This window comes from Microcebus murinus, chromosome 8, assembly GCF_040939455.1.
Source record: "Microcebus murinus isolate Inina chromosome 8, M.murinus_Inina_mat1.0, whole genome shotgun sequence".
NCBI classification, from domain to species: domain Eukaryota; kingdom Metazoa; phylum Chordata; class Mammalia; order Primates; family Cheirogaleidae; genus Microcebus; species Microcebus murinus.
The window spans coordinates 32,976,577-33,000,872 of record NC_134111.1 but is presented as its reverse complement, the minus strand read 5'-3'; the positions used below and the strand labels follow the sequence as shown (position 1 = coordinate 33,000,872).

General features: G+C 34.8%; 1 protein-coding gene across 6 annotated transcripts in view; it reads right to left on the bottom strand.

Annotated features, from left to right (window-relative positions):
• The window catches only part of RIF1 (replication timing regulatory factor 1), a 56,597-nt gene that overhangs the window by 6,367 nt on the left and 25,934 nt on the right, over positions 1-24,296 (bottom strand). For 4 of the 6 annotated variants that reach the window (XM_012779972.3, XM_012779974.3, XM_076005519.1 and 1 more), the window contains 17 exons: positions 23,627-23,734; positions 23,105-23,254; positions 21,408-21,507; positions 16,639-16,906; positions 15,287-15,329; positions 14,555-14,757; positions 13,244-13,343; positions 11,943-12,062; positions 11,019-11,170; positions 10,607-10,687; positions 10,457-10,511; positions 6,829-10,077; positions 4,089-4,235; positions 3,693-3,770; positions 3,489-3,604; positions 1,676-1,829; positions 56-164 (listed from right to left, as the gene is read on the bottom strand). In XM_012779972.3, the coding sequence (XP_012635426.2) occupies positions 56-164; positions 1,676-1,829; positions 3,489-3,604; positions 3,693-3,770; positions 4,089-4,235; positions 6,829-10,077; positions 10,457-10,511; positions 10,607-10,687; positions 11,019-11,170; positions 11,943-12,062; positions 13,244-13,343; positions 14,555-14,757; positions 15,287-15,329; positions 16,639-16,906; positions 21,408-21,507; positions 23,105-23,254; positions 23,627-23,734 (5,233 nt within the window). Of the gene's footprint in view, positions 1-55; positions 165-1,675; positions 1,830-3,488; positions 3,605-3,692; positions 3,771-3,796; positions 4,236-6,828; positions 10,078-10,456; positions 10,512-10,606; positions 10,688-11,018; positions 11,171-11,942; positions 12,063-13,243; positions 13,344-14,554; positions 14,758-15,286; positions 15,330-16,638; positions 16,907-21,407; positions 21,508-23,104; positions 23,255-23,626; positions 23,735-24,296 lie in introns of those variants that run through there. The other 2 variants (XM_012779975.3, XM_076005521.1) reach the window with 2 other exon arrangements.

The window sequence follows — 24,296 nt, the reverse complement described above, 5'->3', positions numbered from 1 at the left end:
TAATAACAAAACATTTCGTCAAGAAAGTAAGCTATCCCCCTTTGCTAAAATATACCTGAGGCAAGTCTTTCTTCATCAGGAGAGAGAGATTTATTTTCGATTCCATTTACTGTTTTTTCAGAAATATCAAAAACTGGAATTTCTTCTAGTCCACGAGACTTCACCTTAATTATACATTCAGAGTAATAAAATGAATGAATGAATAAATAAATGCTGAAAATATATTCTTTAAAAGTAAGGAAATTCTGACATACTACAACAGGGATAAATCTTGAAAACATTATGCTAAGTGAAAGAAGCCAGTCACAAAAGATCACAGGTTGTATGGCCCCACTTTTTATAAAATGTCCACAATAGGCAAATCCAAACAGAAAGTAAATTAGTGATTTCCTATGGCTGAGGGGGTGAGATGAGGAGTGATAGCTAATGGGGTCAGGGTTTCTTCTTTGTGTGACAAAAATTATGTTCCAAAACTAGATCATGGGGAGGATTATTTAACTGTGTGAATATACTAAAGACCATTTAAAATTGTACACTTATAGGTAGCTGAATTTTATAATATGTGAAGTATATCTTAATACAGCTGTTGCGCATGCACACATACATTTTCCCAGGGCTCATGGAAACTGAATGAGAAAATAATTTAGAAACTAAACTCTTGATCTATGAGTCTGAAAATTACTAGTATAGTTTTTGATTTATGAATAACTGGTTAACAGATGTTTTTTGGAGACCACAAAAAAACTAATACAAAATCAAGGACTTTCAAGAATACAGCAGATGTCTTCAGTAGCTGGCAAAAACCAGCTTAACAAAATTCTATTATAGAAGAACAACACTGCCTTTCACCCTTAACGTATTCTATTTTTCATTTGTTCATGACTTCCAATACAGGTTAAATATACCTAATCCAAAAATTCAAAACCCAAAATTTTTTTAGCACTTTTGGACATAATTCTCAAAGGAAAGGCTCATTGGAATATTTTGGATTCCCAGATTAGGGAGGTTCAACCCATAAATAACTGTATGGTGCAAATATTCCAAAATTTGAAAAAATCTGGAACCCAAAACATTTCTGGTCCTACACATTTTGGATAAGGGACATTCAGCTTGCAGTGTCAATGAATAGAGAGGAACTCTGAATGGGTTTTAGGAGAGTCTGCGAATCCTTCTGAAATTATATACATTTAGAGGGGGGAAGAATCTTAGCTTTCATCTGAATCTTGAAAAATGTCATCACCAAAAATGTTTACATACAAAATGTTGACAGGAAGAACAAGTAAGAAAAAGAAGTCACAAATGTGCTAGACATCAAAATCAAAATACTGTGACCCACAAATTTGTAAGGTTTTTGTTTAAGTTTAGATTTGAATATCTATGGTTTTGGCAATAGTAGCCATGGACTCAATTATCAAATGGAAATGAATGAGGAAAGGGGATAGAACAGAATTCAAAGAAGATAATTTAAAAACCACCCTGAAGTGCACTACGTAAAAACAGTACAAAACTAAACGAGCAATTTCTCTGGACCATTACAAAGTGATCTTTTAAGTTACTCCTGACTAGGGGTAAGGCACCATAAAATGGGCTTTTAAGCAAGAACAGTTTAACTAACTTCTGCATAGTGCTATATTACTTATTAATACACATTTCAAACTAACATCTAAGTTTTTACCTGCTGCTCATGATATATTCTGAGAGCTTTTTTTACATTGGACACTTTTGGAGAACGAATAGGAAGAGTTTTTATTTCAGATGCTGTAAGAGTACTCAAATCACCAATTGTTTTTATGTTCTTGGCTCTAATGAGCTGTCCCAGGCCTCTTGCCCTGAACAAAAAATAAGAGTAAAAGGAAAAAATAATTATAGAGTTTTATTTACATGCTATTTTTCCAAGAGCTAATCTAGTTGGATTCCCCTCTTAAGCTCAATTATAACTGAGTTTGTTTACATAGGCCTATCTAGCCTCACAGTGAGGATAAGTATACATACATTTCATTTAAAATAAAATCTGGTTCTAATGTGTATGACTGGTGTAAGCAATAGCACTGGAAACAAACTAAGGCTATATAGCATACCTCATGTTTTACACACATTATTCTCTTTAATACAAATGATTCCCAGATTTCCATAAGTATATATAACAGCTTTCTAATCGGTGGGTCATAAACATGGACAGGTAGGATAGGAAGACAAAACCTGTTATGCTACCGAGCTCACAGCTCAGGCTCCTCACTAGTTTTTTTTACCTCTCTTAACCTAACCTATCTATACTCCTTTTAATTTCCCTCTCCCCAATTTCTTTAATCAGTAATAGACTCAGGGCTGGGCACAGTGGCTCATGCCTGTAATCCGAGCACTTTGGGAGGCTCAGATGGTAGGATCCCTTAGGGTCCAGGAATTCAAGACCAGCCTGGGCAACAAAGTAAGACCCTGTGTCTTAAAAAATAAAACAAAAATAAACCTACAGTGAGCTATTAGCTATGATTGTGCCACTATACTACTCTAGCCTACGTGACAGAGAGAACTCTGTCTTCTCCCCAACCCCCAAAAAAGAAATGATTTGGTATGTCTGACACATGATAGGGCAGTGTGATAATTCAATTAAATAAAAATTATCTCAAGGCATCACAAATCACTTGAAACTATTTATTTAATTGAGATACAGTAATCTGGAACAGTCTAGGCACAAGCATTTAATTTTCCAAGATTCGAATTAAGGAAATAAACCTTTCATTAAAAACAAAACAAAGGCTGCGTATGGTGACTCACACCTATAATCCTAGCACTCTGGGAGGCCGAGGCGGGAGGGACACTCAAGGTCAGGAGTTCGAAACCAGCCTGATCAAGAGTGAGACCCCGTCTCTACTAAAAATAGAAAGAAGTTAATTGGCCAACTAAAAATTACAGAAAAAATTAGCCGGGCATGGTGGCGCATGCCTGTATTCCCAGCTACTCAGGTGGCTGAGGCAGGAGGATCACTTGAGCCCAGGAGTTTGAGGCTGCTGTGATCTAGGCCGACACCACAGCACTCTAGCCTGGGCAACAGTGTGAGACTCTGTCTCAAAACAAAATGAAACAAAACAAAACCAAAAAGAGCTCATGCACAAGTTTTATATATGTGAACCTCATTCTTCCTATACATGATCACATTAGCTGTGTGACTGTGGTGATAATCTTCATATAAAGTGGAAATAATATTCATATTCCTTACAAGGTTTATATTAGGACTAAATGAGATAATAAATGATTAGGGTTCAGCACAGCACCTGCACACTTCTCTTATTATATTAGAGCAGTAAGGTAATACTTATCCTATCTGGCCCACCTTCCTAGTCACATTTTTATTTACCTCTTAAAAAAAAAAAAGGTGTGCAGGAGGAGGGCATGTCAATCAATTCTAACTATGAGAACCCTGACCATTCAAATATTTCTCTTAAATAAGTGGCACCTTGGAATATAAGCCAGAAGCCTAAATAATCACTCACCACATGTTAGACGTAATCTGAGGTAAAATGATGTCAACTGGTGCGACACAGTTCACCAAAGCGGGGTAAACACTTTCTGTTGGGCATGGCATGGATTCTTTGGTCATTTCTGTAATCTTGAACAAATTTCAAAAACCGTTAAATAGAGGTCACCCGACTGAACGTGAAAATATAAAGTTATGTGAAAACTAAAGCACTTCTTACTAAACACTTCTTTGAGCTCTTAAATTTAGGGCTACGTGATCCTGGGGACAGAAATCCTTTGATTGAAGTGGTATTATGCTAGACAGAAGAAAGGAGAGAGAAAAAAAAAACCTCAGAACCCTAGATAACTATAATTTTACAATTTTATTTTCACAACTTAAACTGCAATCATTTTTTTTATAATTTCAGAAAACATTATAATCTACTACCTAATCAATTACTTGCTGGACCATCACTGTCTCTTACCACCTCTTTTCTTCATGTCTGCTTACCATGTTCTTACAAAAGAATGCATCCCAAAGAAGCTGTTTCTCAAACAGTTCATTCCAAGACAAATCATGGACATACAATTCTGTGTCTATATCCATATACGTACACGTAAAACCTATAGCTTACCTTAGACTGTGCAGTAGGAGAAGTTTTAACACTTTTTACTATGGGGGAACTATTTGAAGAATGGGACCTAATAATAGAGCACCGTCTATCAATGTCATCTGCCAATCCTGCTTGGTATATTGGATCTGCAAAGGAGACACGGCGAACCTGAAAACATAGGGTCAGGAGGTTTTTACTTAAGAAAATTAAAGTTTTAAAAAATAAAGCCATAAATCCTCATTATAAGGTTACTTAATATAACATGGACTGAGAAGCTGAATTTATTTCATTAGAAGCCAACTGCACATAGTAGTTGTTTTCCTGGTGACTACTTTTGCAATACCTAATTATCTAGGTTTTAAACTGTCTTTGTATATAACACTAAAGACTGTATGAAACAGGGACAGAAGTAGAAACTTAATGAAATTGCACATGGCAGTTAAAATTGTATAATCTGACTCTAGTAATCTTAATGTGCTTACTAAACAAACTGGAAAGAACAGGATGAAGAGGTTAAAAACAAGTAACTGGTCTCTGCTATGTCTTACTAATCTCTGTTCTAAATTCTTTGAGGTTACCATCAGAGTGACAGAAATTGGGTAGCAATTTTTGTCTTTCTTACACCCAGCTTCAAGTAATTTTGGTCTAAATTCCTACAGTGTCTTCATTGATTCAACTATTTGATATAAATACACATTGAGCACTCTTATACCATTAATATGTTTTTATATATCTTGTGATCTTTTTTTTTTTTTTTTTTGAGACAGAGTCTTACTTTGTTGCCCAGGCTAGAGTGAGTGCCATGGCGTCAGCCTAGCTCACAGCAACCTCAAACTCCTGGCTCAAGCAACCCTCCTGCCTCAGCCTCCCAAGTAGCTGGGACTACAGGCATGCGCCACCATGCCCGGCTAATTTTTTGTATATATATTAGTTGGCCAATTAATTTCTTTCTATTTATAGTAGAGACGGGGTCTTGCTCTTGCTCAGGCTGGTTTCGAACTCCTGACCTTGAGCAATCCACCCGCCTCGGCCTCCCAGAGAGCTAGGATTACAGGCGTGAGCCACCGCGCCCGGCCTATCTTGTGATCTTGATTCTCAAGAGTGGGCAGATTTTATACATACCTGCTACAGAAAACTACAATGTGTTGTTCTATTGCCTAAATAAATATTAAGCATGAACTACTATCAACCAAAAAGCAACTAGTTAATTTCTAGTAATAATCTAAAGTAGTATATTGAAGAAAGAGACATCTTGGCTAGAAAAATTCCAAGGAGTTAAAAAAAAAAAAAAGACATTAATCCTAATGTACTCTTACCTTCATAAACTTTTCAAGGACTTCTATGGCTTATTAAACTTAAAATACTTACAAAAAAAAAGACTCTCAAAACTAAGAATAACCTACTGTGTTTCCCTGAAAATAAGACAGTCTTTCTTATATTTATTTTTCCTCAAGAAGATACCTCGGGCTTTTTTTTTCAGGGGATGTGTTATTTTCCCCTCAAAGCCTCAGCTTGCAGCATGCACAGGATGGCCGGGACCTGACATGGGGAGCTGACCTTGTTGGTGGGGCTGCCTGCACCTTTCCGGTCACCTCTGAGATAGTAGCTATCACGATGGGGTAGATGAGAAGGGCTGCTCATCTTCTTTACTGCTCTGTGACAAAATGCATGGGTTGTGCAGATACGCAGCATAGCCATGCCCATTATTAGGTCTTATTTTCAGGGTAGGGCTCATATTGCGCAAATGCTTAGAAATCCTGCTAAGGCTTATTTTATGGGAGGGTCTTATTTTCGAGGAAACACAGTATATACAAGAGAAAACAAAAACTCAATAGCTGTTAGGTCTTCCTAAACAGGTAATCCCTGAACTCTCAGCAGAATTTTCAATGTATCTCGGAAAATTGAAAATTCCTAAAAGTAATAGAAATAGGAATTAAGAAGGGAAGTTTTCAAAATGTGCTTGCTGAAGGCAAAAAGCAAGATGTCATGTTTGTATAATATACATATGCTTGTATACATAAACATGTATTGTATGCTACAGCACAGGTTCAATTTCAAAATTAAGAAATACCAACATCACACCTTTTCCGAACGTTTAGAGTTCGTGTTTAGAGTAGTTCGTGTAACTTTTCCTTTTTACATTTTTTAATGCATTTATCCAACACCTATATGCAAGGTAGAGGGCCAAAAGGCAAAAGCAGATATATAGATAATCCATGTTTCCTAAACTAAAGGAGCTATAATTTAGCTCAGAAGATGGGATAAAAAAAAAAATCCACAAACTGATAAAGGTACAGCCTAACAAGATTTTTTTTTCCTTTTAATTAGATATAGTCTAATAAGAGTTTATATATAAACACCTAGGTAAAACAGCAGTGTCCCAACACACAGTACATGCTAAACTTGCTTTATCAATGGCAATCAGTGTTGCCTAAATTCCTAAATCTGTTCCTCATGTGATATACAATGAGGAGCAGAAAAGATCTTAAGAGAGCCTTACCAATTTTGCCAAACGTGAACAATAATGCACAGTTGCATAAAACCTTTAGTTTAGTGTTATGAGATGAAAGAATATCTAAAGAGCTTTAGTCTCTTTTTTTCAACATTTCTTTCTACTTGTCTTTCTCCTAGCACCATGGTAAATTAACAAAATGAGTGAACACATAATTCTAATATTTTGTCATTCACCAGGTGCCACTGAATGGCCAAGATATTTCAAGCAAATATTGGACCACTAAACATCCAGCTTCATTCTCCCTACCTTGTTAACGGGTGATGAGATCTCATCTTCTTGGGGTCTTTTTAGTCCTCTCTTTAAAATGCTGGTGGATGGAGAAGCCAAAGGAGACCAGACACAGCGTGTCTGCATTCCACTAGGACTGTAATTTGCTGACACAAGTGAAGGATCAAGTTGTGTTAATTTTTGAGGAGATGCATTATTGTCTTCTATTATCAGTTCAGAGATACCTGTTTCAGATGTCAGAGATTGTGGTGGTTCCTCCACTTTCTCTGATGTGTGAACTTCCTGTAAAATATCATTTCCCACTACCATTTGATTGTCATCTAATTTTATTTCTTCAGGTTTACTGAGTTCAGTATTTGTTTCAGTTTTATTACAGTCAACTTTTCCTTCTTCAGGGCTCACTTCAAGTGTGTCAGGCACAATGTTGTCAATTTCTGCATTCAGTCCTTTTGTTTCAGCATCTTCAGGTTCAGAGGTTTTGATGGACATGTCCTCATCTTCTGTTTTATTGACATAGCCAGTTTCAGCATTCACCTCACCAATCACTGTTTCTTCACAATTTTCCATTTCAGCATTCATATCTTCAGATGAACCTGAATCAGGCACATCACTTCCTCTATCTAGTTCCCCAACTGCTGTTTGTTCAGACATCTCAGTTTGAGCACTCACTGTTATAGGTGTGGTATTATCAGAAACATTGATGCCTGAATTAAATTCCTCAGTTGCTGCTTCTTTGGCATACAGTTTTTTAGCTGTTTCTGCTTCAGATTCATCACCACTACTACTGTTTTCCTCTGTTGTTGCTTCTTCAGAAATATCAGTTTTGGCACTCTCTTGTTCAGAGAAACTAGCTTCAGATTTATCATTTCTTATATCCAATTCCATGGCTTCTATTTTCTGTAGATCGGATTTTGTTACATTACATGCGTTTTCTTCAACATTAACAACATGACCTAGACTTAGTTCCCGTTCCACGGTAGCTTCTGGCTTTTCTTTAGTTTCCAAAGAGCATTCCTGGGAAATATCTTTGGAATCAGCTAAACACGGGCCAACAGTTTTAAATTTTTTATTAGGTGGCTCTTGACTTTGAAGAGACTTCACTTCACTAGAATCTATACCACAAGTTTCCTCTTTAAAATTTACTATTTCAGAAGGAAGAGTTTCTTGAATGGTATTTTCTTTCAACTCAGTTTCAGATACAATTAATGAATCATTGATAGTATCATTATCCTCTTTGATACCCAAATGAAAATTCACACTGTGGTGCTCATCTAAAAATTTTACTTCAGAACACAGATTAGCTTTAGAAGTTTCTGATATAGTTACAGGTGTTTGTACATCTGTCTTTTTTGTTTCACTAATCTTTACATCATAATTTTCTGTGTTCTTGAACCCAAAGAATGACTTTTCCTGAGGCTGTGATTTTTCCCCACAGCAATCACAACTTTTAGATCTCCTCACCCTCCTACTTCTCTTATGCTGGCATTCAAGTGTTTGAAGAGATTTTTCAGAAAGCAAAGAAATGTCTGATGTCTCTATTTTTGAGGACTCTTCTACACTATAATTATCAATAAAGTCTCGCTTATGTAATCTCTTACTGGCATTTCTAGTCCTTAGATTTGACTCTGGCACAGGTGGACTTGTAAAAAAATATTCTGCACATTTGGTAGTTTTACTTTCCCCCTCACATGTATTTGCTACATCATCAGAAATCTGCAACAAATCTGAAGATGCAGAATCCTCAAGTACTGCAGTACTACTTTCATCTTTCTTTTCACAAACCTGAGACTTTATGTCTACATCTACTTCTGAACTTGCTTTATAATCATGTGTCTGATTTTCAGCTTTTATAGACTCCTGTTTTACCATTTTCTCCTCTTGATCTTCAATGTCAACACTGTCGTTGCTTTTGCTTTTCCATTTTCCAGATCTCTTCTTTCTAGAACCTTCTTCTTTTGCCTCAGAACTATCAGATTCTGAGTTTTCAATGCTAGAAAGCAAACCCTGAGATGCTCTTCTTGTTTGATACCGTGTTCGGCCCCTTACTGGTTTCTCCGAGGACTTATCTGCAATGTCCTGGGCACTATCTCCTTCAGACTTAATATTCTCAAGGTCTGGCTTTCTTTTATTTTGGTCAATTTCAGCATTAGCACTAGTTTCCCCAAAATTCTTCTCATGTATACTATTTCCTTTCTCAATTAAATTCTCCTGCATAAGTTGTTCAGAAATCAATTTTTGCTTAGGTAACAAATCATCTTTTATATGCAATGGATTCTTCTGAAGAGGTTTTTCTTCTTCCTTACGTCTTTCCCTTTTTTGATGATTATTTTCTTTATTTTGGCTATCAGTGGTAGATTCTGCTATTTCTGAACGTCGCCTTGAAGATCGTCTAAGCGTTTTTTGATTTGGAGTTATCTGAGCCTGACTATCCTCATTTATCATTTGATCTGATGGTATTACTGCTGGGGGTGTATTTTCTTTGGATTCCAAATTAATTTTTACATTTTTCTCTTCTACGGCATTAGTTTCCAATAACACAGCATTTTCTATTGTTGGTTTAAACTTGGCATCTTCATACTCCACTGTAGATTCAGAAAGATGAACCTGATTATCTGATACACATTCTGTTTCATTAAGCAAATCAGGTGGGTTATTTTCTAAGGTTACCATGCCTTCAATAGATTCCTGAATATTTTTCTCCTCTTCAGATTTCATTAAGGGCTTAGACCTTTTATTCCCTGTTTGTTCAGCTTTACCCAATCTCCGGCCTGATCTCTTAGTTCCATTTGATGTTTTTTCAGAATCTGATTTTGAAAGAGTCACTTCTCTTTGCTTTGCTTTTGGTGGAATATCTGTTTTAATCTTGTTTTCCTGGTTACTTTTCACTGTAACAGTGGATGACATGTCATTCAAAGGAGACGGGCTAAAAGGTCTATTTTCTGACCCATCAAACTTCTCCAAGGTAATAAAAGTTTGCCTCCGACTTGTAGGCTGTGGAGGAGCTCCAGAAATAGTGGCATTAGAAACTGAGCTACTGCTGACAACAACAGAACTTTCTGCACTAGATGCACATTCAGTTGAAGTTTTCCTTGATGGAATTAAAGCTTTTTTCCTGGCATCATTATTACTGCTCAGTATTTTTGAAGTGTTTTCGTAAACAGAACCACACTCTTTATTTGAAAAGGAAGCCTTTTCAAGATGTTTATCCATACCACAGTTTTCCGTGACATCTTGAGGAATGACACTGTCACTCTCCATTTGTTCCTCCTGCACAGAAATGTAGATATATATATACAGATTAATCAGCAAACAAGTTTGATTTTTTGGGAAAGTTTTAGTGTAGAACTTTAGTAATTCAAAGACAATTACTAAATTACAATAAATTGATAATATTCCAAACGTAGTGGTAGGTGCCTAGTAATTTGCATTCCTACTTGTATATGTTCAGTAAAAGTCAAATACATTTATTTTATATAAACACACATAGGTTATAATTCTGCTAGTATCTAAGTGGGAGATAAGATGTTATACAGTAAATCTTAAAACTAATAAAATGAAGGCCTACAGACAACCTTTCAGCAGTTTAAGAGACTCCATAATGGAAGGATGATTCTAATAACCCCAAAATACCAAATACCAAATATACCTTAAACATCATCTTGGAATCTTCCTTTGGTTTTCTGGTTAAAGTAGGAATTTCTCTGAAACAAATAGTGATATAAATTAGAACGCTGTTTTTGTAATTACTTAAAAATCAGGTAAACAGTTATAAAAGTTTGATGGCTTCCATACTTACATAGACTCTTCCTGACTATACTGAGAAAATAATGTATCTTGTGAAACATCCAGATTATTATACATGGCAGGAATATCACACCTAAAAAAATTTTTACATAAGTAACTCCAAAAATCTGATGATATTTCTACAATTAAAAAGTAACCTTACAATTCTATAACCAAGCTTTTATAAACAATATGAAATCAAGACCTACATGCTTATTTTCCAGACTTTCCACGAAACAATCAATCTCCCAACCTATTTCAGTAAAGGAATTCAATTTGTAACATTTGGTACATTATTGTATACCTGTAGTTAAGCACCATTATACATTATAAAATTAATGTATGTACAGCATATGTTTTGGCATTAAAACTTAGTATACACAGAATCTTAGTTCTAAACACAAAGTTATAAAAGGCCTACAAACCGCTTTGTTTTGAGTACTTCTTTTTGATGTTCAGTTAGTATTCTTTCCTTTGCATTTTTTCCTTCTGGAGATATAAACACAAAGTCAGTAGACTTTTCCTCTTCCAAAAGTATTTCACTCTTTACTTTTAGAGATGAAGATTCAAATTTCAGCTGCAGATTAAAAAAAATACATGTGCATTTTAGTTTCCTAATTATTTTCCAATACTTCTATCAATCTGTTTTCTAATACATAGTTTTTCAATAGTGATTAGAAAAAGTTTGAAGTTTAAGCCCATATAATATTTACGATCAATAACAAATTGGTACAATTTCCTTCACTTTCTTTCTGCTTAGAATACCTACATATAATAGATGTTAAGGATTACACAGAAATTACCTTTATTAAGGAATCACCTAAGGCTTCAAGATTATCATGCTACCTGAGTAGCCTTTCTAGACCAAATTCTATCATCCCCTTGTAATCTCATCTTTTATTTAGTCTTTTACAGCTTTTTCTTCCAATTAAAAGTTGCCTGTCGGCTGGGCGCAGAGGCTCATGCCTATAACCCTAGCACTCTGGGAGGTCAAAGTGGGTGGATCATTTGAGGTCAGGAGTTCCAAGACGAGCCTGAACAAGAGTGAGACCCCGTCTCTACTAAAAATAGAAAGAAATTAATTGGCCAATTAAAAATACATAGAAAAAATTAGCCAGGCATAGTGGCACATGCCTGTAGTCCCAGCTACTCGGGAGGCTGAGGCAGGAGAATTGCCTGAGCCCAGGAGTTTGAGGTTGCTATGAGCTAGGCTGACACCATAGCACTCTAGCCCAGGCAACACAGTGAGACTCTGTTTTCAAAAAAAAAAAAAAAAAAAAAGTTGCATGTCCTCAGGCTACTGCACACTTAATCTAAAAATTCTATTAAATACACTTTTGAAAACATACTTTGGCTGGTGGTTTCATCTTTTCTTTCTTGTCCTTTGTTTGTACCAAAAAGGAATCTCTTTTTCCACTTGATTTTCTTTCCATGCCACTTATCTTCACATTTAGTTGTGAATTTTCTGTCTGTTTTATTAAAAATTAAACAATTTCATTAAGGTCAACTGTATTCTTTGCTTCTCCTTTTCACATTTTGAAAATTCCAGTCTAATAAGTACTCATTTCAAATGTCAAATTTCTTATGATTATTCAATCCTATTAAAATCAAAGGAAGGAAAGCCACTAAGTCAGTAAAATCAAATGGCTTTGTTGTTTCTAACTTTTATAGCAGTTGCTTTGCACCATTTAATTTTATGAATTCTGGGAAAATAAGAAATACCACATAATTACTACAATGTGAATCAAATTACTAGACTTAAATACTCCACCTACTGGAAACATTCTAAAAGAAAATTCAAAGCCATACTTTACACATTAAACAACAAAGAGGGTTAATAAAGCATATATAATAGAGAATATTACTGCACCACGCACATTTTCCTTCAACAGAATACATGGCTTTTACAGGTGAAATTCCACTGAAAGAATTTTAACAAGTCTAGATGGTTACGTGGTGAAAATTTTTTTATTTTAGCCAAAACTAAAAACAAAACAAAATAGAGTACTTAGCTGACTATTTTTCTCTCTTACCGATTCTAAACAAAAAACTGCTATACATCATTTGTTCCTAACTAGAAAAAAGTTTTCTAAGGATATTCCACCTCAGGGGAATATAGAGCCCATGTCTTTATCTGCCTGTATCTTCAGGTAGTATCAAAGAACCTTGGTCCTAATTTGTGATGTGATAGCAGGGATGTGTTTATCTGACAGAAGAAATGAGAGAATTGACAGGAGAAAGTGAGAGTAGCTCTTGCTTAGACAAGGACTATTATTTCTAGTTATTAACTATTATTATTAACTGTATATTAACTGTTACTTCTAGTTTTTTCCAAAGCAACACTTAACTACACTTATTTTAACAATTAAAAGCTTTCTAAAATAGTACATATAAGGTAGCTGAGTTCAAAAAGGTCATTAGTGAACAAGAATTAGAGTTGATTTACATGAGCATCACTAGTGAATTTACATGAGAATCACTAGTGAAAATTTTTGCCCATAATTCAAAAACTATCTTAGCCCAGACAATTGATAATATGGAAAAATACTATGTTATAAAACTCTTTTCTGTTCAGGTTCTATTTATCACTTACAATAAACAAGCTACTCGAATACCATTTAAAAGTTTAAAAAAAAACCAAACAACTTACTGCATCTAAATACGGTCCACTGGATTCTTCCATCATTTCAACAGTTTCCAAACCAGGCAAGAGAAGCAGAAATTTTTGTTTGGCTTGTCTTAGTACTGGTCTTTAAAAAAGTATATAAACATACATACCTTGAGTCAAGTAATACTGGTGAACACTGATATGTTAACAAGAGCACTTTATAATTTTAGAGCAGCAAACTACATCAGGCTTAAAGACTACTTCTTTCTATATTTATTTATATATATATATCAAAATACATAAAATCAAGAGAAATTAGATAATTTTTGTATTTTTCCTGAATATTTGCCTGAATTTCTGAATTTTCTTCTTTAAAAACTTATTAAAATTTCCAAATTTTTATCATGGAAAATAGGATACAAAAGTACAATATTACATCAAGTTTTCATATCTTGGTTTAAACACCATCCATTTCTTGCCTTTCTTGTTTCTTTTATTAAGGATAATTTTAGGGTGGGCATGGCACACCTAATAATCCTAGCACTCTGGGAGGCTGAGGCAAGATGATTACCTGAGCTCAGGAGTTTGAAGACCAGCCTGGAGCAAAAGTGAGACCTCATCTCTAATAAAAACAGAAAAATTAGCCAGGTGCTGTGGCACACACCTATAGTCCCAGCTATTTGGGAGGCTGAGGCAGGAGGATCATTTGAGCCCAGGAGTTTGACGTTGCAGTGAGCTATGACAACACCATGGCACTCTACTCTGGGCGATAAGAAACTCTCTCCAAAAAAAAAAAAAAAAAGATAATTTTAGGCCGAGCGTGGTGGCTCATGCCTGTAATCCTAGCACTATGGGAGGCTGAGCTGGGAGGATCATTTGAGCTAGGACTTCGAGACTAGCCTGAGAAAGACTCAGTCTCTACTAAAAATAGAAAGAAATTAATTGGCCAACTAAAAATATATAAGACAAAATTAGCCGGGCATGGTGGCGCATGCCTGTAGTCCCAGTTACTCGGGAGGCTGAGACAGAAGGATTGCTTGAGGCCAGGAGTTTGAGGTTGCTGTCAGCCGACATCACGGCACTCTAGCCCCGGCAATAGAGTGAGACTGTCTCAAAAAAAAAAAAAAAAAAGATAATTTCAAATTGCTCTTCTACGTTCATGAAATCAAGGTTACCCTAAGTACCAAAGAAAAGGTCAAATAATGTTTAATAATTTCCATGTACTTCAAACAATAATATTTCAACCAAGGAATCCTCTGCAACAATTCCCCACAATAAAAGTTTACTTTAAACCAATATTAATTTACATTTATCACAATAGTTAGTTGTATAAAAGTTCTGATGTTTGCATACTTTAACTCATCAGGATAAATCAACACGGTCACTTTAGCAAATGTGGCATTCCAGAAATGAGCACTCTGTTTTCGAATCTGTTTATTCTTGTGCAGAAATGTTATGCATAATAGTGGGGAGAGTTGTTCAAGAAGTTCACTGTCATATGTTCCAGTGTAGACGAATTGTAGACAAGTAATAATTTCTCCTAGTAGCTTTTCTAACTAGGAAAAAGGAAAAAAAAAAAGCAAAAAATATACTGAACATTAACTCACAGAACATGTTGCTATTTCAATTTTTAAAATTTGGATTTTAAACAAGCCTCTGTTGTCACCTTAAATATTTATCCCTCTTTATAAGTTGATAAACTATCAGGTAAATTTTCTTTAATTATTGATATTAAAGCTCAATTTTGAGCTTATTTTCCATTAACAGAAAAAAAATTTTGTTTTTACATCAATGTTAACAGGAATAGTTGCCTATACACATTTCACGTAGAAAACTTTGGGGCCAATTGTACTTACATATAAATAAGTTAGGAGGTAATGAATTAAATGTATTTAAAATACATCATTAAATCCTTCTAAAAAAAATCTACCTGTGAATGTGTCTATATCAAGTTATGAAATGTTCATTACAAATCAAGGATAATAACCCCCTTAAAATGAGCAGACTTAGGTTGAAGACAATTATCTAAACTCTACCATTTTTGCAACATGAAAGTATATTTTATGGACAATTGTCTATTTTTACCTTGTTGTTCAGAAAACTATACACTTTAGGAACTTCATCAAGCCTGGGAAGAAAAACACATAAAATAAAGTACCGTTTACATTTTAGGAAGTAAACACTATTTATCAAGCTAAACCTAAAAATAAGGTAATACAGCCATAAGAGATATGCATGTAGTGATACAAAAAGCTGTCCTAAGGCTTAATAAGTAATAAAAATAAATGCCAAATAGGCAGAAAACAAACTTGTCTTTAAAAAGTAAGAGTTCTTTTGTTTGTTTCACGGAAAATATAGGTCTCAAAGTACTCACACTAGTCACATGCTCCTGTACATTTCTTTAAGCATGAAGAATTCTTGATGAAATAAGAACTTAAAATTTGCAAAGAAAAGTTTGTGGATTTGGGGGTTGCATTCTATACTTCATAAAATCTGTTTCTAAAACTCTGTGAGTTTAATTTATAAAAGATAGACTATATTATGACTGAACCATACAAGCCTGAATACTGAGGAATCCTCTCAAAATGGTACATTATTCAGGATTTTTTCAGGTTTTAAGGCACTGCTTAGTTCAACTCAAATGTAAAGGGTAATGCAAAATCAAGTAAAACTTTTAGAGATTTAATTAAGAAACTTAAATGTGCATATCCTCTGAACCAACAGAAACTGGGTAAAAAGTTTAATGGAATCCTATGCAGACAATGAAAAGAATAAGATTCTCATGTAAATGGTACAAGAAGCATACAATATACCATTCACCCCTCAGTATCTGTGGGGGATTGATTCTAGTACCAATGTCCATTCTCTCGTGTACTTTAAATCATCTCTAGCATAGCTAATATAATGTAAATGCTATGTAAATAGTTGTTACACTGTACATTGAAATTTATATTATTTTTGTTATTTTTCTAAATATTTTCTATTAGGAGTCGGTTGACTCCATGGATGCAGAACCCACAGACACAGAGGGCCAACTGTATTAAGTGCATATCTCATATATACTTAATCGCAGAGTAACAAGTATGCTCTCATTATATATATCATGCATTTAATAGTTATGCTTGTTTGCCTAAGCAATTCTAAAAAGATTAGCTCTAAATAAAAAAGGGCAAGTGGAATAACGTGCAAAACAAAAGTACTTCCAATTTCTATCTTATATTTCTATACTATTTGAACTATCTTTTTAACAAAAGCTTATTACCCTCTCCACAAAATTGTCAAGATTACCACTACTGTAACAAAAAAGCTGATAATAACAAAAGCGGCTACTTTTATTTAAGTTGAATATATTTAATTCAAAGCTAAATAACAAAAGCGGCTACTTCTATTTAAATTGAATATATTTAATTCAAAGCTACTAAGCCCAAAATACTTACTTTGAATTTTCACAAAGTAATGCCAGAGGTTGTGTTAAAGTTGCAAATATTTTTCGGATCATAGATGGCAAAGAAATACGTCCAAGTACACTGGAAAGAATGCTGGTGATTGAGTTGCCAATAGCGAAGAGGGTATCAGAATGTTCTTCCTTGAAGCTCAGAGTGTGGAAAGAATAGATCACTCTCACAGTAAGTTTAAATAAAGAAGTCAGTTTCCCTAAGGGCTCGTTCTTCTTTTTGGACCAATCTGAAGAAGGTCTCTGTGGTGCTAAGATAAAATTGAACTGATTAAAAACTCAAGTATATTGGAAATAGTGTCCACCTTTATAATTTATATCTCACATTTAATGCAAAATACATCAAATACATGTGCTTTTGTTGACTGATAGGCCAAAGAAATCTTAAAATAACATACTAATAACAGATAAATATCACTAGAACATCAACTTTATGAAGGAGAATGGGAGACAAAGAAAAACTATTTGCAGATCTAGAATAAGAATACAGGCCAGGCACTGTGGCTCAGGCCTGTAATCCTAGCACTCTAGAAGGCCAAGGTGAGAGGATCACTTAAGGTCAGGAGTTTGAGAGCAGCCTGAGCAAGAGGGAGACCCCGTCTCTACTAAAAATACAAAAAATTAGCTGGGCGTGGTGGCACATGCCTGTAGTCACAGCTACTTGCAAGGCTGCCTGAACCCAGGAGTTTGAGATTGCTGTGAGCTAAGCTGATGCCACGACACTCTAGCCTGGGCAACAGAGCAAGACTGACTAAAAAGAAAAAAAATTCAGAAAAAAGTCTTTTTTGTCTAAGGAATTATAAAATACATTTCAAACTTTTATTTTCATATTTCTTAGAATTTCAACAACTAATTTGTAAAAAGTACTAAATGATATATGATAGGTTCCCGAATTAAATTTTAAAAGTTTTTAAAATAAGAAAAAATGCCATTAGAAAATGGCTATTTCCTGGCTCATCTATAGTGCACTGATCCCTACAAACAATACTGAACAAGTCAGAGATCCAAGATTCTGAGAAAGAAAAAGTCTACTGTTTCCTAGGTTTCAAAAAAGATTTGTCTTAAAAGCACTGACTTTCCTTCCTACCCTTCTTAAAACATCTCTCTCTAGAGAAATACCTGCAGGAATAAACTTACATTTCTCTTGCCCAAAATATCATCTCCATTCCAAAATTACCTTTGTTTCTATCAAACAATCCACTCTTTTAAGGGAAGGGACTCTCAGATTTAAGAGAAAACTCTAATCCAGTGCTTGTTAATTAAAAATAAATTCATGTGGTGAAATGAAAAACAAGTGTTGTTACTAGAAGGAAATCAACCTTTCTCCCTATAATCAATTTCCCAGACATGAATGTACATTAGAAATTAATACCCAGAAATTCTTGGACAGGATGTTGGGGCTGAGGTGACAGCTCAGGTGTCAGGATACTGGTTATACACATGTGACTGATCAACTTGCAAACAAATTGAGAGTAATGGCAACAAGTTTCTTCACTATTAGAAAAGGTAGATAAAAGCACAGAAAGCAGAATGACTAGCATAATCGATATGATATTAGATGGTACCTGGAGATGTATCTAGAGAAACAGGTAATAGCTATGTGATCACACACCCCTATTTGCCAGCTTTGTCCACTCAAGAGGATACAGAAACAATGACACCTTTGTAAGCAATGAAAAAAATCTTAGTTTCTAAATGTCATTCTCAGATAAAAAAGAACCACGTTCCTTGGAGAAATGGCCAATTCTAGGCTGCAGGCAAAGTATAAGAGGCTGAGTATCTTATGCCAATGTTCTCAAAGAATAATAGACATGTCAAAAGCTGTAAAGAGCCAATATGAAGGGTATCCTAGTGCCTAAATCCAGGACACCTTGGGCATTAAAATAAATTATAACAGTAATGAATTATAGCCTGCTGAATAAAATGGAAATCCAGGAGTCCACAGTGATAAAATAAAATAAATAGTGGGCATGGGAAGCTGTACCTTACATTACAATATTACATATACCTGGAAGGGATAAGTGTTGACTAATGCTCAATCCATAATTCTAGAATGATTATGGGAATATGAGACAACAAATTAAAACTAAGTACAGCATTTAGAATATAAGTGACACAACAGAGAGAAACACCTTGATACAAAAACCAAAACGAAACAGTATGAACCATCACTTCACAAATCAGTGTTTTAGACAATAAGCATCAATGGATGATAAACTCATGGTTCACAGTTTGCTGAGGAATAGGGTATTTACATAGCCTCAAACTGCCACAAAACACTAATTTATTCATTATAAGTATTTATTGGCCGGGTGCGGTGGCTCACGCCTGTAATCCTAGCACTCTGGGAGGCCTAGGCGGGTGGATTGCTCAAGGTCAGGAGTTCAAAACCAGCCTGAGTGAGACCCCGTCTCTACCATAAAAACAGAAAGAAATTAATTGGACAATATATATATATATATATATATATATATATAAATCAGCCAGGCATGGTGGCTCGTGCCTGTAGTCCCAGCTACTTGGGAGGCTGAGGCAGGAGGATTGCTTGAGCCCAGGAGTTTGAGGTTGCTGTGAGCTAGGCTGACGCCATGGCACTCACTCTAGCCTAGGCAAGAAAGCGAGACTCTGTCTCAAAAAAAAAAAAAAAAAAGTATTTATTACCTTTTCAGTGGAAAACCTGGAAGATACCATCTCAACCAAATAGTAAATGCTAACAAAACCCATAATGGGAAATAACGAATTGTAAAAGAACTACAGCATTACTTCTAAGGCATTCCCGTAAAGAAATGAACAAAACCTGAATCTAATATGGACTCTAAATAACGTTGCCTGAGTGGTCTGTGTTTGAAAGACAAAGACGACAAGACTGAGGATCTGTTCTAGGTTGTAGACCTGTCTGCTACATGCTTTCAAATGGTTCAGTGAAGAAGAAAAAAAAAGAATGAATAAAATGTATTCATGGTTCAGGGCAAGGGGTGGATAAGACAAACACAGTCAACTGTAAACTAAGAAATCTGAGTCACTGGGTAAGGTTGCTCACACCTATAATCCTAGCACTCTGGGAGGCCACGGCAGGAGGATAGCTCAAGGTCAGGAGTTTGACCAGCCTCAGCAAGAGTGAGACCCTTTACTCAAAATAGAAATTAGCTGGACAACTAAAAATATATAGAAAAAATAAGCTGGGCATGGTGACACATGCCTGTAGTGCCAGCTACTCGGGAGGCTGAGGCAGAAGGATCACTTGAGCCCAGGAGCTGGATGGTGCTGTGAGCTAGGCTGATGCCACAGCATTCTAGCCCAGGTGACAGAGCAAGCCTCTGTCTCAAAAACAAACAAACAAACAAACAAAAAAACTAATCTGAGTAAAGGATATGAGGTTTTTATGTATAATTCTTGAAGTGTTTCTCTAAATTTGAAATTACCACAAAATAAGTCACCAAAAATCCCAAGGTGATCCTGATATGCAACCCTGAATAATGATTTCCTTTCGGCTAGTCATAGTAACTTCTTCCTGGCTCATTTTATAAATCTCCCCATTCCATGAATTTAAACAGCAAGAGAACCCCTGTTCCAAACAGACACAGAGTAAAAAAGATAAGACACATTTGTAGCTGTGTTTTTACAGATCATGGATCAGATATTCAGTTAAATCTAACTTTTCAGAAGTACCAGCATAGGTAAAATTATGTCAACATGGACTCGTCATCTTGGCCCTATGAAACTTCAGTGGCTTACAAAATAATTTGTGATGTCATTTGTTATACCTTTTTATAGCGATGGTATTCAGAGATAATTCTATTTCTCTGACACAGTGGTCCTAGGTCCTAGTCAGCCCAAGAGAAGAGCTGAAATCAGTATGTCAAGCACATCCATAACCTACTTCTGTGCATTCAGGATAGGATGCTGTGACCTATAATATACTTCAGGAACTTAGCATGTTACTCTATATTTCTATTTAGTAAAAACTCAAAAACAAACAAATAAAAAACTTCTATAAATACTGTATGTTTTAGAAATCTTTAATTCATCAATGATAGGTCTTATTAGTGGAAAATTGAGTATTTTCCTAATCTTTAAACAGAAAAAATAATATATATCAACATCAACTAATGTATTTCATTATGGCAAGTTATAATTTCCTATATGGTATGAATATATAAACAGAAATGGATAAGTTCTACTTCAAAGAATCAACTAGTAGATTAAAACAGATCAGTATTTACTACAAAATAATTTAAAACCACCGTATGTTTTAAAGATCAGACTTGTTACGATTCCAATTGTCCAATTTTTTAAAAATGATAAAATGTTTTTAGAATTTTAAATTTCCTATAAAATAACCAATTAACTGATTCTATATTTCCTTTTCAATTTTAATGTCAATTCAACACTTACTTTCAAATCAGGTTTCCAAATAAAAACATTTTAAATAATGTCTAAATTTCTTGTCCAGATATTCCCTCATATCAAATGAAATGAGTACATTTATATTAGGCAACCTCTAATTAGAAGAATACTTATATTTCTGTGTTGCTAAAAAAATAAGTAGAGATATCATGTGTGTGTGAGAAACAGAGAGAAAACAAGAACATGTATACAAACTCCTAGCATAGTAACTGACATGGCTAAACAAGATCAAAAGTTAGTAAAATGAGGTGGGAAATATCATTAGGATTTTCCCTGACAAAAGTTTAGTAGTGTTTATGAAATATTAGGTGACACACAACAAATAAATATAAAAAAAAAACTTACATTTAACTTTGGGCTGATATTTAATATCATATGGTGAGAAGTCGATGCAATCAAACATTACAGTAACAATATGAATGATCCTATCCAAGAACAACAAATTCTAGAGAAGAAAAATATGCACTGTAATTAGAAACATTCAACTACTGGCATAGTATTCAATAATAGTAAGCAACAAGAAAAAGTGTAATACTTTTATTACCACAAGTATCACAAAACACATGCCATAGCTTATACAAGTCACATGTTGTTTAACAAGGATATGTTTTGCTTAATGTGTCATTAGGTGATTATGTCCTTGTGGGAATATCAGAGTGTACTCACACAAACCTAAATGGCATAGCCTACCCCACACCTAAGCCAGACTTCCAAATTTTAAGTTCTTATTTCATCAAGAATAGTTCATGCTTAAAAGAAGTACACAGGAGCAAGTGACCAGTGTGAGTACTTTGAGATTTATATTTTCTGTGAAACAAACAAAAAAACTTTTAAAGATAAGTTTGTTTCCTGCCTATCTGGCACTTTTTTATTACTTGTTAAGCCTTGGGACAGCTTTTTGTATCACTACATGCATATCTCTTATTATGGCTGTATTATCTTATTTTTAGGTTTAGCTTGATAAATAGTGTTTACTTCCTAAAATATAAACAGTACTTTATGTTTTTCTTCCCAGGCTTGATGAAGTTCCTAAAAAGTGTATAGTTGTCTGAACAACAAGGTAAAAATAGACAACTGTCCATAAAACATACTTTCATGATGAAAAAATGGTGGAGTTAAGATAACTGTCTTCTTTAAACCTGTCTGCTCATTTTAAGGGGGTTATTATTCTTGATTTGTAATGAACATTTCGTAACTTGATATAGACACATTCACAGGTAGTTTTTAAAAGAATTTAATGATATAGTTTAAATACATTTAACTCATTACCTCCTATCTTATTTATACGTAAGTACAATTGGTTCCAAAGTTTTCTAGGCAACTATTTCTGTTAACATTGACGTAAAAACAAATTTTTTTTTCTGTTAATGGAAAATAAGCTCAAAATTGAGCTTTAGCCCAGGAGTTTGAGGTTGCTGTGAGCTAGGCTGACACCATGGCACTCTAGCCCGGGCAACAAAGTGACTCTGTCTCAGGAAGAAAAAAAAAAAACAAAAAAAAGCCAACAGAATGTTTTATGAAAACTTGCATAAATAATTTCAGAATACAATAGGATTTCGTTGGCAAGAATACTGTACTCATATTCATACACATATGCAATTATGTAAAGTACATGTATAAATACAAAAGGTTTACTCTAGAATGATATCTTTATTGAGGGAAGAAAGGAGTAAAAAGAGATACTTTTAAGACTATAAACTTCCAAAGGGACTGACTTCAAAGGTCTAACAGACAAATATCAAGAAAGTGAGGTCCAGGACACCAAGAGTCTTGTGCTGTTAATCTAGAATGGCATAAGCACAAGGAAGTATACAGTAGAGCAATAAAAGATCCTGACTGTTAATGATCCCGAAACATGAACCTTAAAGCTGAAAGATACAATATTGTCTCACACAGCCGTATTTGTTTTCAATACTAACTTAGTCACTTATAAAACAGAAGCATTAGCGATAGTTCACAAATGTTATCTCAACTGACTTAAGAAAGAATCCTTTAAATTAAAAACAATAACAACAAAAAGGCAGTACTATGACAAAACTCACTGAAAGGCCTTCATCTTCCAAACTGGACATTATCTTGGAGCAAAGTTCCTCACAGCACAAATTCTCTTCTGCTGTTGCCACCAAAGCAGCACAGCGAGCAAATGCTCTATATAATTCTGACCAAGTTCTAAGCAAGGTCTTCATAGTGGCCTAATAATAAAAATAAAAAAGAAATTTCATAAATGTATACCTATGTATCAAACTGACAGTATCAATACATCTTTAACATTTTTTAAAAACAGTGGAAGATTTATTGTGTCACAGAAGAGGTTAACATAGGGTCATAACACCCCTTCCCTAGTTCTAATTGAAAAGATGAAATAATGCCAAAAACATCAATAATTATCAAAGGTCCAAAGAAACTTTTCTCTCCTTTCACCATTTCTCTTTCTCCTAAGCTAATAACAAAATCATAAGGAAGTCTTATTTTAGGAAAAATTACTATAGAAATTCATTATAAAAAGTGAAATATTTCCAAAAAAGCACAAATTCCTTACACATAAAAACTTGACAATGCCTTACCACTGGAAATTTCTGTACTGAAAAAATATGGTTTATTGGTAAAATCAATGCAGAATAGATGGCACTAAAATTATGTTCTAAGGCATCACCTTGATTCACTTCATTGGTCTGAAATAAGAAAAATAATGAAGTTAGACAAATTATCATCTAATTCTAATCCTAAGTAGTAACATAACATATATAGTAGGTATAATTGTGTCTCCCAACGAGGAGATATTCAAGAGATGTTGAACTACTAACCCCTAAAACCTGGGAATATGACCTTACTTGGAAATAAGCTCTTTGCAGATGTAATCAAGTTAAGATGAGTCATACTGGATTAGGGCAGGCCCAAATCCAATGAATAGCGTCCCTATAAGAAAAATCTGGATTGACACAGGGATGACTGCCATGTGAGTGAGGATGGACTCAGAAATTCAAGTGATGTGGCTACACGCTACAGAAGGTCAAGAATTGCCAGCAACCACCAACTGAGAGGCATACATTAGCCTCACAACTCCAGAAGAAACCAATCCTACTTATTAACACCTTGATTTTGGATATCTGGTCTCCGGAACCGTGAGAATAAATCCCTGATATTTTAAGCTATGAGTTTGTGGTAATTTGTTAATTAACAGCAACCCCGGGAAAGTAACGTGCTATGTTTTAGTCCTAAAAAAGAATCCCAGAG